The following is a 12829-nucleotide window of genomic DNA, read 5'->3' as shown; positions in this document are numbered from 1 at the left end:
ATTAGGGAACAATTCCAGCAGTCTAGGCTCAAGTGATTCTGAAACACAACTCTTGCCTTAGAATGTTATACTACAGTATATCATAATATTCTAATTCAGAATACATATGAATATGTTCACTTTGTACAGCTTCATCCATATGAAATTAGATGATCTGAGTTCCATAACGGGGTATACATGTACCAAACGAATATATAATAATGGAGAAGACCTGAAGATGATGGTTTTGGCTAGAAACACATATTGTGAAGCAAACACAGGATTCCAGGAATTACATTTGCCTCATTGGGGGAGTAACCACCTCCAGGGAAGTGTCTTCATGCTTCACATTTTCCCCAACTGAAATTTCTTTCCATAAACAGTATCCTTTCTTCATAGTATGTTTTCCCCTAGCAAGGCTCAGACTAGGAGTATATAGGGATATAGAAGAGTAAATAAACCATAATAAATCATTGTTTTGCACAATGGGTCTCCTGTAAGCACCCCCCTTCTTATATTCTAGCAGATATGGATTTAAGAATATATGCTTTGAGATTAAATGCTCAGCATGACAGACATTGGTATCATGGGAAAGGGGATAAGCAATAGTGCATGGCAGCCTCTTTTGGGCTCTGAATCTTCACCACATGCTGCTCATCTATTTTCAGGATCTTCTGTGCAACCATGAATATTAAAACACCAATATGAATCAGTTTCACAGGTACAGATATAACACATACATCCATTCCTGTGGATTTATTATGCAAAGATATGTTATTGATATATTTGTCAATAATCTCTTTTTGATGGAACTCTGGATAATTCACAAAGGCATCTCTCTTTTTTGTTTGTTTTCAGAGCAAAAAATCCACATAAATGGACAGTTAGCTTTGGAACCTATTTAAGTCCTCCTCTAATGATACGGCTTGTCAAAACAATTATAATTCATGAAAAATATCAGTATCGAGATCATGAACATGATATTGCTGTTCTGCAGTTGACTAAAAGTGTAGAGTTTACAAGTGCTATTCATCGAGTTTGTCTCCCAGATTCAAATGAAAAGATTCCATATAATATTGATGCTGTGGTTACAGGATGGGGAGCACTTAATAATGATGGTAAGCATGCCAACTTAGAAGACTACACTATTTTATACTGTTCATTAATTATAAATTTTAGATAATGAGGAAGAGAAGGTTATTCTTTTTTGAATCAGAGCTGTTATTCATCTATCATTTGCCAGCCTGGTCTCTGGGCTGTACTGGAAATGTCTCTATGTCTCTGTACTATACTTCTATAATTTGCTTCTTTTTTATTTCGCTACAATGATATTTATATAATATACTTAAATTCCTAACATTCTATTGTTTAGACAGCTTAGAGTATTGGATACAAAGAAGAGGGAAAAAAGTGGATATTTTATTAATATTATGATAGTTTAGGATGTCAGGGTTACAAGTATTAGGATTATTTGGCTTTTTCATTCAAAGTTAAGTAAACATTGGAAAGGAAGAGCTCTTTGGCTAAGATCAAGTGTAGTATAATTTGCTTCTGATTTCATCTGTTTCTATATTATGATAGTTTAGGATGTCAGGGTTACAAGTATTAGGATTATTTGGCTTTTTCATTCAAAGTTAAGTAAACATTGGAAAGGAAGAGCTCTTTGGCTAAGATCAAGTGTAGTATAATTTGCTTCTGATTTCATCTGTTTCTATATATGGTGCAAGGAGCTTAGTCCATATGCATTTTCCCAAGGCAGTACTCTTAAGTCACCTGTGCACCCCATGGATACCCATGTAGACAGTTTTAAGTCTAAGATAAGAAATACATATTTGCAAATATGTCACCGCCCTCTTCCTCCTCACCCCACAAATAATTAATATAGGGAAGAAGTTAGTTGCAGAGAGATAGAAAGGAGGCTAGGGAATAAGAAGAAATATAGTAAAAATTGAGAGAAAGGAAAAATATGCACAGAAGGCAGACAGTGACAGGAATAGCTGAGAAGGATTAATGCAGAAGAAACTGCTACAGGTCAACAAGAATTAGATTGGCATTCAGAAAGAGTATTAACAAGACATTGATTCCTACCTTTTTCTGTATGCTTGTGTAAGGCTATAAAGCAGAAATTAAGCATCTTGACACATTTGTCAAGGCTTCACTTAACATGGGGTGGGGCACAGACTGAGACTCTGGATTATATACCTGGGCAGGAATGGATTTGGGGAGGGGTTACCTATGATGTGCGTATTTTAGCACGTTCATTATAATACGCATGTTTCCTTGCTTAGAATGGCATGAAACTGTTCCACCAGTTTTCAGCAATAATGGCTAGAGGACAGCAAGGTTTTTGTGGTTATGGGGCAGCCTAGTTTTTATATTTGGAAATATGGTGAGGTTGCTTAAATATGGAAAACACTGAAGCAGGTGAACTTCAAACCTTCACAAACCCATCTGTGTATTAGTGATCAATATGGTTTCCATATGAAGAATTTGGAAATACAGTAATCCAAAAAGGAGCAGCAAAAAAACCAGAAGCAGAACAAGCTGATACATCATGGTGGCAATTCCACTTGTAATAGATTTTCAGTCTAAATGTTCTGTTGCTTTTGGAAATGAAAAAATTGTAGCTTCAATGGCCAGTCTGTTTTTAATTAGCCCTTCACTCATTAATGATGAGGAACAGAGTGGAACTGATCGGTGAGAAAGTGATAAGATGGTTGAAATAGGTACCTCCTGTCAGGCTTCATTTCAAACATGGTATTCAGGAAATTGTTTCTGGCAGAAGTTCACAGACACATCATAACAAAATTATTACAAACAAGGGCTGTAGTTGGAGATTTACTTTCCATAGGACACAGAATCAAAGCCAGTGTATGTATCTCTGTGCCCAGCTTTAAATTCTAGGTCTTTTTGAGTCTGTAGAGATTTGGCTATTTGCTTAACAGTCCTGAGCCACCTACGGTACTTAATGCTTTCATAATGATTCTCTCACCTGGAAACCACTCTTAGCCAACTTAATTCCTTACACTCCCAGCCTATTCTTGAAAGATTAATGAAGATTATTTGGGGCTAAATTCAGAGCTGTAGCTATACTACTACTAGACCTAAAAGAAATAAAAATAAAAAACAGAGCTTTAAGTAGTATTAATCAGCCAATGAATAATGAGGAACAAGTAATCAGAGCTCTAGTTGTCCTGTGGCACTTGGGAATGAAAAATGATCCAGCTCTGATCCTCCATGTTCAGGATATTTTTAATAAAAGACTATTTCCCCAAGTTTGTCATTGAAGTTGAAAGGTAGTACATTTGCTCCAAATACCCAATTTTCCTAGTTATCACTCATCCTTTCCTTTCTAGTATCTTCTAAGAGGGAAGTTCAGATTTATTCCTGCTGTCCTCTCATAATCTATATTCAGGTTTCAGTAGCTGTATTTTTCTTATAAACTCCATGTGCTAATGGGTTATTTAATACCTTGCCTATGTTAGAGCAAATACTCTGGGAAAATAACTGGATTTTTCTGTTTAGGTGAAACTCCTAATGTCCTTCAGGAAGCAACAGTAAAGCTCATAGACTCCAAAGTTTGCAACAGAAGGGAAGTGTACAATGGGGCCATAAAACCTGGAATGCTATGTGCCGGATACCTTGAAGGAGGAATTGATTCCTGCCAGGTATGTCTAAATCTTACTGTATCTCAACTAATGAGCTAAAAAAATGACCCAGCATTAATCAAATTTAAGGATTTAATTCCTATTTGTGGAATACCAATTACCTTGAATCTGTCAAAATCAATCTTGTCTTCTAGACTTTATAAAAGAAAAGCTCAAAAGGATGAAGCGCAGATGCACATTCCCCTACTGAAAAATTAAAAACCCCTTTCCATGTATATATTGTATTTTGCTGTATTGAGCAGTATGTATGTATGTATGTATGTATGTATGTATGAGATTTAGAGACTGCCCAACTCCAGAATGACTCTGGGCAAATTACACTTAAAAAAATGGAAAACAATAAAAAGAAAATCCTATTTGTTCAGACAAACCATGCTTCTTATAACAGAAAATAAATGACAGGGGTTCCACAAGCACCCTATCCCAAGGCCTGGAAGAACATCCAAGTTTGTAAAGATGTCTGCCACATCAAGGTGGGAGCCATACAGATCTCTGGGGAGATACCTTTCCAGACAGCAGGTGCCATGATACAGAAAGAATGCTTGGGTCCCAATAGGTGGCATTATTTGATCAAGGGGGCCTGAAGCACACCAATTCTGCACAATCATACCAGTGGGCAGAAACCATGGGAGACAGGCAATCTCTCAAATAACCTGGCCCTATGCTATGAAGATCTTTATAGGTGATAACTAGGACTTTGAATTGCACCCAGACATTTACTGGCAACCAATGTAGCTTGAGGAGTAGTAGTGTCATATGGGAATACTGAAGCATGCCCAACACTGCCTACGCAACTGCATTCTGGACCAGCTGTAGCTTCCAAATGGTATTCAGGGGCAGCCCTATGTAAAGCATATTGCAATAGTCCAGCTGTGAGGTGACTAGAACATGTGTGACCTTGTGGAGGGCCTATGTGGTAAAAGAGTCTTTCAAGGAGAATGGATAAACATATCCTATCATTAACCAGCCTACAGTATTTTGGACTGGTTGGCACACATAAAGCAGTGAATGTCCTGCATATACATTTCTGTATAAAGAGAGCATCCAATAAGTGGCTAGCATGGTCAAAATTGATCACACTTGGAAGTATGTCAGGCCCTTGAATTCAGTCTCTATATCTTCACATCATGCAGTGCGGAGATACAGGTAGTCCTCACTTAATGACACTAACTGGGACTGGAAACTCCATCATTAAGCAACACAGTCATAAGCTGAAAAACCATGTGACCATGCCACTTAGTGACTGCAGTTCCGGCAGTCCTAATTGCTGTCGTTAAGCAAAGACTGCACAGGTTGTTAAGCGAGGACCTCACATGATTGCGATTTCTGGCTTCCCCATTGAGTTTACTTGTGCGAAGCTGTCAGGGAAGGTCGCAAATTGCAATCACGTGATTGTGGGGATGCCATGACTGCCATAAGTACAAGGTCTGATCTAACTACCACTTGTTCAGCACTGTCATAAGTTCGAATGGTCACTAAACGAGTGGTTGTTAAATGAGAACCACCTATGTTTGTCTACTCATCAACTTGGTCCATCTCTGCCTGGACAAATTAGTCATCTGATCATTGTAGTAGTCACAGTATCAGCCTCTGTCCAGGGCAGGCTTTGGTTTTCCAAGCTCTCTGAAGCCCACTGCTGCTTGTTCTGCTCACTCAATCCACCCACTGCCATCTTCTTTTCTTCCCTCATTTACGGTTTCCTGTCCCCACCGTTGGCAGAGCAGCAATTCAAAGGCCCTGAGTTCTGACAGGCACTGTGGTGGCCGAATTTTATTCTATGGTGTTTGTACCCACAAGACCAGGGGTGCTATGGATCAGTGGAAGTCTGGGGCTCTTAAAGGCTGTTCCATTTGTCAGGGAGAGAAGGAGAAGAGATGTGGGCAAAGAAAAGAAGGTGGAAGCAGGGAGGCAAGATTAGTAGAACAAGTAGAGATCTTAGAAGTCTGTGGCCCACCTTGGACAGAGGCAGCTACTATGTAACCCAAAAGATCAGGGAAGAAATATAACAGAAATTCAGTTTGTCTAAATCAGTGGTTCTTAAACTATTTGACCCAATTACCTTTTTTCCCCATATTGAATAATGTCATTAACCCCTCCCCCCAAAAAAGAAACAGCATATTATTTTACACAAGCATCTTGGCAGCAGCAGTCCCAATTTGGATCCTTGACTCACAAACAAGCAATTATACATTGCTCCATTACCCCCAGGATATGCCCAAATTACATCCTTGGGGGTAACTGCCCCAGTTTAAGAACCACAGGTCTAAGGAAAGCCTACAGCAAGTTCTGACAGGGTTCTATCTTTACATAGTCAGGCCTAAGGCTTCCACACAGAATTGCCAAATGCAAAAAGTCCCACACAACTGGACAAAGTATAATTCTTCCAGAAGCTATTGACACCCATATCTAATTGTTGCTGTTGTTACTATTATTGCTGTTGTTATTATCAGCATTCATGGAGGAGTACACAAATTAATTTATTATTTTAGGCAATCACAGTACCTGGTCATATTGTATTTCTAATTGTTGTTAACGCCAGTTCCAAAGATTATTTAGGGGTGGCTAAATTTAATAAATAAATAAACAGATACCTAGTGTTGGCATGTGCTGCTTGTCCTCTTGTGTATCCAGTTCTTCCTGTGGCAAACAGAACAACGGTTCCTGGGTATGCAGTGCCTCTTTTGGCTCAGAGAAAATGCATGGTTCTTCCTCAGGGTTGGTAGAACTATCATCAGATAGTTATGGAGATAACCGTTTGCTTTTGTGAAATGCATAAAAATGGAGAGGAAAAAGCAATTGCAAGTATAGAGCACAAAGTTAGTTTTAACATTACGATGACATTTAATGAAGGTAAGTAAGTACTGGCTATTTAAGTACTTTTTCTTTTTGCTTCAGACTAAAAATTATTTTTCCTCCTGCTAGGGTGACTCTGGTGGTCCACTGACGACATCTGATTCAAGAAAAATGTGGTACCTTGTTGGCATAGTGAGCTGGGGGGATGAATGTGGAAAACCAAATAAGCCTGGCGTCTACACACGAGTGACTTACTATCGAGACTGGATTACTAAATATACTGGGCTTTGAAATAATAAGTATAAAAAGATGCACATGTTTGAAGCTATATAGATAGCATCGAGGTAGTACAAAATTACAATGAGTTTGTATAAGAATGTTTGTCTTATCCCCTCAGTCATTAATAAACCCAGCATGTTAAAGAGAAACTAATGGACTTGGACTGTTAAACCGAAGCACCGATTGTAAGGTGTGTATTCCCAGGGAAAAGAGAGTAAATGTGCTCTTGCACAGGCTGAGCACTTCCGTTCACTCTCCAACTGTTCTGTCTTCCCCCTTCTTCAGAGAGACATTAGCGAAGGATATGCTAAGTCTTAACAAGACAGGGCATTGTCTTCAACCATTAAGCAGCTTTATGTCAACAACACTCCTAGTAACAGTGAAGTGGGCTGCACAAAGCGTTTGCTCATTTCTAGAGAAGCACGTTAAGCTTCCCGTGGCTATCTCACAGAAGATGAGAAGCAGAAACATCTCACTGCTAGGCATACCTAAGAGGTCATGATTTTAATATGAAGTAGCATTGCTTTATATCCAGAAATGTATAAGCATTATTGTAGCTTTTCTTCCTGCGCCTGCTACATTATTGTATCATTAACATTATGATGAGATTCCTAGCATTTCCAACTATGGTAATAGCAGATGTAGTTTTGGTGGTGGTGGGGGGGGGTAGGGTTCCATCCAAAACTCCTGCAATGTTTTCTGGCACTCTAAACAGAGTAATACACATAGGTGTTGTGCCTTCTGGAACTCTATAAAATTTTGCTCAACCCTCTGCTTTCATTACTACTTCAAACTCTTGATTCTTTTGAGTGATCAGTGTATAAGGATTAGGGAAACATGAAAAAATACCCTAAAGATAAAGATGGATAAGAGAAAGGAAAGGAAAGCAAGCTATAGAAGCTTAGCTTCTTTGTGGCTTTCAGAAGATACACTAAAAATATCCTGGGGACAAGAGGTACAGAAGTTTCTTGATGATAATGTGGACACCAGTCAATCAGCACTACGCCCATTTGGCTTCTGTGGCAAATTTGTAGAGCTGGCCTTTTCAAAGCTCGACCCTGATAAATATACTGTACTTCGATTATAACAATTGGTTGAACATTCCAACATTTACAGTTGCTCCCTCCACCCAAATCTGCAAAAATAAAAGTTTATGCAAGATAAATAAGCAGGAATCACCATCTAGCCGACGTTGGCTGACTCCCAAAATTAAGCAGGGTTAGGCCTGATTATTACCTAGTGGTAGACCACTAGGTAATCCAGGGCTGCAGGATAGACAAAGTTGAAAAAACATTATGGAAGAAGAGAGTGGCAGGGCACTTCTGCATTGCTGTCAAGAATATTAAATTGAATTGAATTTGACTTGAGGAGTCTGTTTTTTATGAAAATATTATTTCTTTCTGAAGGATGATGAAGAAAGGAATTTATTACTGCAAATATTCTTGTTTGTTTAGTCATTCACTTTTCTACACACTCCCAACAATTCAAACTCTTTTCTATGTACATATTGATATATAATGAATTTTTTTAAAACTTGCCTGTGAATGACAATCATACTACAAGGATTGGTAAACACCTACACAAATTATGGATTTCATCCTAAAATAATGTGAGCACAGAATGCTGTGGCATGAAAAATAATCCTGTTGATGACTATAATTCCCTTGTTTATGTGAATCTTCTATTGCAATATGAGGTAATGTTCTTAAAAATGGAAACAGATAACAGGAAGAAGATGCGGATATGAAATGCTTACATGAAAATCTTACCAACAGCTGCAATATCTATTACTAAAGGTTGCTATAAATTGTTTGGTTCTGTATAACCTAGTTCACATATACATCCTTATTGATTATGTGCTATAGAAGCGAAAACCATTATTTCCTCAGTGTTCTTGGAAAAAGTGTTACCTTTAAACACATTTCACAGATTGGTGAATTTTAAAAACTTGAGAATTCTAGGGTTCATGGCATAGCCAAATATTACCATAAACTAATATAATGTTTAATTTCTCTCATTTTTACAAGTTGTAGCCTGGCAATTTAAGTTATTTTGATTATCTGAGGTGGTTCCACTTGTGTACAGTATCTGTCTCTAACTATGGATTGCTATTCTTCATTTAGGACAAGATATCAGCAGACTTTTTATCAATAAGCCATCCTCCCAATAGTAGAATTGGCTTTTGAATTTTGTCTATAGTCCTTCAGTACATTCGCAAACTACAACTCCATTAGAGGTCAAAAGAAGAGAGCCACCGAGTATCTCCAGAATAATTACCAGTTTATTTTACAGCACAAGAAGAGAAAAATTATGATGTACTTTGTGCCTGAAATATGTAAATCTAGTTTCAGCTGCGACAAGCAAAGAGTAGGTGAAAATCAAAGCAACTGGTGTTACTATGATCAAATTAAGGAATGTGGTACTTGCTACTACCATTAATAAGAATTGTTTCTCAATCTCCCTTATCCTTTAGGTTAACATCTTGAAGAGTTCAGATGTAGAATTAGCCAATAAGGTTTTCAAAGTGAATTAAGAAAAACATATGAATCACCAACCTTATGTATATATCTGTGAGAGAACAGGTGTGTTATAGAGGAAAGTGAGGAAAAGAGGAGGAGCTACATGCTGTGTACCAACACTGATAAAATTATGTTTGTGTATTGGTCTACAGTTCTGAGCTGTCCCTATTCTGATGGCCTGTAACTGAACTGAGGTTCTGTGGCTGGTCTCACACACCATACTAAACCCCGTATCAGTGTTAATGGCTTTGATCATGTAAGGCAATTGTTCTATTCACAGAACATGCTGTCTAACTAAACCATATATTCATGCAACATGCTAAGACAATGGCTTGGTTCCCACAGCATTCTGAACCATAAACCATCCCTCCTACTTAAGTCCACTCTACCTTGTTTTGCAAACTCAGCCTCTCAGTAAAAATGGCAAGTGTTGAAATGTCAGGATGAAATTAAATCTGTTTACTTTTGTTCACTTTATTGTTTACTTTATCCAGCAACCAGAATTTTTCAAGTTTACTTGGAAAGGATTTGCAATGTTATAATGTTATACATCAGTTGATAAAACCTATCAATCTGCTAAGTAGTGTTCTTCATATAGTGGAAATGTGTTAGTATTTTTGTCTCTCTCTGATGTCAGTGTTACCTAATACACAGTATGTGCTGATCATTAAATTGTGTATGATGGAAAAGTAATATATTTCAAATATTACTAAATTATGTTTAAAACCTGTTTTATTTGGTAAATACTAAATGTCATACTGGTAGTCCTCAATCATTCATTTAGTGACGGTTTGGACTTAGTGCTGAAAAAGATGACTTACAACTGGTCCTCACACCTATGTCTGTTACAGTGTCCCTGCGGTCATGTGATCACAGTTTGGGTGCTTGGCAACCAGTTTGCATTTATGACTCTCGCAGCGTCCTGTGGTCCTGTGATCACCATTTTCAACCTTCCCAGCTGGCTTCTGGCAAGCAAAATCAATGGGGAACCATGTGACTCACTCAACAACCACGTGGTTTGCTTAATGCCTGCAATGATTCGCTTAACAACCCCTGCAAAAAAGGTTGTAAAATCAGGTTGGATTTGCTTAATGACTGCTTTGCTTAGCAACTGAAATTCCAGTCCCAGTTGTGGTCGTTAAGTGAGGACTACCTGTATAGATAATAGGAGCATGTTCATTTTCTTTACTCCAATAAAATGTTTTAGTAATTTGCCCAAGAATGCTTGTATTCTGACTTACTAAACTGTTTAAAATCTCATTAAAATCTAGCTATCTTACATTTCAGTAATTGAATATCTGGGTGGGTAAAGACCCTTACAAATCAATTACCAAATATTAGCGCACATTAAAGGTGGTAAAAGTAAAGGTGGCAATGTACAGTGCTATAAATGTTTGGAAAATGTTGGCTTGGATTCTTTTAAATGCCATTATACAGAGGACACGTTCTTCATATGGTGCAGTTTGCAGGTACAGAGCCCTATACTGCAGGGCAGATTGTGCTCAACCATGCCATGCTGCGTAAGAAAAACAGTGGGCCAGATGCTATTCAGTGCAACGGCATAAAAGCCATACCAGGATAAATGGATGTTAAAATTTGTGGGGAGGGGATCCCTTTGCAGGTGCTCTTTACCCATTACTGCCATCCGGGCTTACCCCGCATTATTGAGCCCTGCACCAAAAATAATCCTCTGTTTATCGCAGAGAAGAGTCTTAAGGGCAGCTTAAAATAAATGGCATACATTTTAAGGCTACATGCACAGCATTTTTCAGAATTTCGCACGGATGAAAGGACCCGAACGAGCAACCAATTTCTATTTTAGATTATCGGAAGAGTTGATGAGCGAGAGCAAGTGAAGCGCTTTAGCATTACCAATTCCTCCAAAAGGGATCCGCTGCTGGAACTGCTCCAACACCGTCACTTTCCTCTGTAGACCGAAGAGTAATAGAAATGATTGAAAAGCGTCCGTGTTGCCTGATTGGCGGCCACGAGGGTGTGCGGCGCTGACGCACCTTGGCTGCCGGGGGCGCTCGCCAGAGAAGGGGGAAGAGACCTCCCGCTCCGGGTTAGGATTGGCCTGCGCGGCGTGACGGGCTCGGCCACCTCCATCCGGGGCGGAGGAGGCCTGCTGTCTCTCCCCGCCTCTGCCTATGCCGGCTCCGTGCGGCTAGTTCCTGCTTTTTCATTCCTCGGGGTGCCTGCCCGTTTGCCTGCGCGCCTGCCTTGGTTTCGGAGCAGCCACGGTGAGGAGGAAGAGACAGTGGGAAGCCGAGGCGGGCGACCACAACGGGTGAGGAGAGGCGGAAGAAGCCGCCGCCGCTTTTGCGTCTCGGGTGAGGCAGACCAGAGGCCCGTCTGCTAGACGGCTCTCGGGGCCTTCGTTGACGGCGGCTGGCCTCAAGTAACACGCGCGGGAACTCGCTTCTCGCCTTCCCCGCGTCTCTCTTGGGGAGGGGGGAAGAGGCTACTTTTTGTGCGTGCGCGAGACCTGACGGGGTATCCAGCTAGGGACGTGAAGGGGGCAGGATTCCCCCAAGGAGCTTTCACTCTAATATTCGGTCGAAGGTGGGGGGAGGAAAGAAGCGCCCCAGAGCTGTGTATTGCCCATAACGATGCTGAGGCAGAGGAATACTCTATCGGGGTATGGGAATATTGGACAGTACTTGGCATAGCATGAATGGATTAACGCGTGCACCTCAGGGCTGACCTTAACTGTCATTCGCCTTCCACCCTTGCTCCCACGTGCACCCCAGATTTTCTCCAGAGGGTCTTGTTCAGATTGAAATAGTGCACTTGGTTATGAAAGGAAGATCCATACCGCAGAATGATGCTATTTTTCCGGTGGAAAGACATCACTCGATGAAGTCTGTTCAGATCAATTCTGTGAAGATTTATGAGTCTAATTTATGAATTTTTCTGTGTTCCTGATGGTTATCACCGTAATGCTCAGTACCATGAACGTTCTAGTATCTAATACGTATTATTATTATATTAAATCTATATAGCACCCAGTTCTCAGCAACGAATTATTTAAAACACGAAAGACAAGACAATAACAATGATAAGAAACAAAAAGAAGGGTAGGGATGTCAAGATAACAAACCAGGTGGAAACAAAAGAAAACTACCTAGGTTAAAAGGAGGCTTCAGTCATCTCATCTTTAAAAGTGGTGCTGTCTTTTAGTTTAACCAAGTTGCCCAATACAGGATTTTAGCAGTATGGGATTAGAGAATAGGCATATCTAAAGCGTTAAGATGATAACATTCATAGCAAATTAGTTTTGTCTCTAATCTATTAACTGTGTGGTGATAATATCCAGGAACTGAAGCAGTTTTAAAGAAAAACTATACATTCTTGGATGATAAATTTGGTGTTGGCTGCTGGATGTGATGGCTGAAGCAGTGTAGCATTGAATGGAGTACTTAGAGTGCAATGGTGGGAAAAAAAGATTATTACTGCCTTTATACCCTGGATATGAACAACACTTGTTTGACTCTCATAATAAAAATGCATCTTAGGCATCTTATATGTCTGTTTTTGCTTCCCTTTGTATATGTTAAAAATGTACAAAGTTAACAAAAATATGTGATG

General features: G+C 39.5%; 2 protein-coding genes across 2 annotated transcripts in view; both read left to right on the top strand.

Moving 5' to 3' along the window:
- LOC134496312 (transmembrane protease serine 11C-like) overlaps positions 1-7264 on the top strand; it is a 57855-nt gene extending 50591 nt beyond the window's left edge. Inside the window, exons 7-9 of the mRNA XM_063302049.1 lie at positions 838-1097; positions 3505-3647; positions 6570-7264. Of these exons, the coding sequence (XP_063158119.1) occupies positions 838-1097; positions 3505-3647; positions 6570-6731 (565 nt within the window). The 3' untranslated portion in view covers positions 6732-7264. The remainder of the gene's footprint in view (positions 1-837; positions 1098-3504; positions 3648-6569) is intronic.
- Positions 7265-11311: 4047 nt separating this feature from the next.
- The window catches only part of UBA6 (ubiquitin like modifier activating enzyme 6), a 72265-nt gene continuing 70747 nt past the window's right edge, over positions 11312-12829 (top strand). The window contains exon 1 of the mRNA XM_063300335.1: positions 11312-11528. The gene's annotated coding sequence lies outside the window, so the exon portion shown is untranslated. The remainder of the gene's footprint in view (positions 11529-12829) is intronic.

The sequence above is a fragment of the Candoia aspera genome, chromosome 4, assembly GCF_035149785.1.
Source record: "Candoia aspera isolate rCanAsp1 chromosome 4, rCanAsp1.hap2, whole genome shotgun sequence".
In the NCBI taxonomy this organism is placed as follows: Eukaryota; Metazoa; Chordata; class Lepidosauria; order Squamata; family Boidae; genus Candoia; species Candoia aspera.
This window is presented reverse-complemented; position numbering and strand designations above follow the sequence as displayed.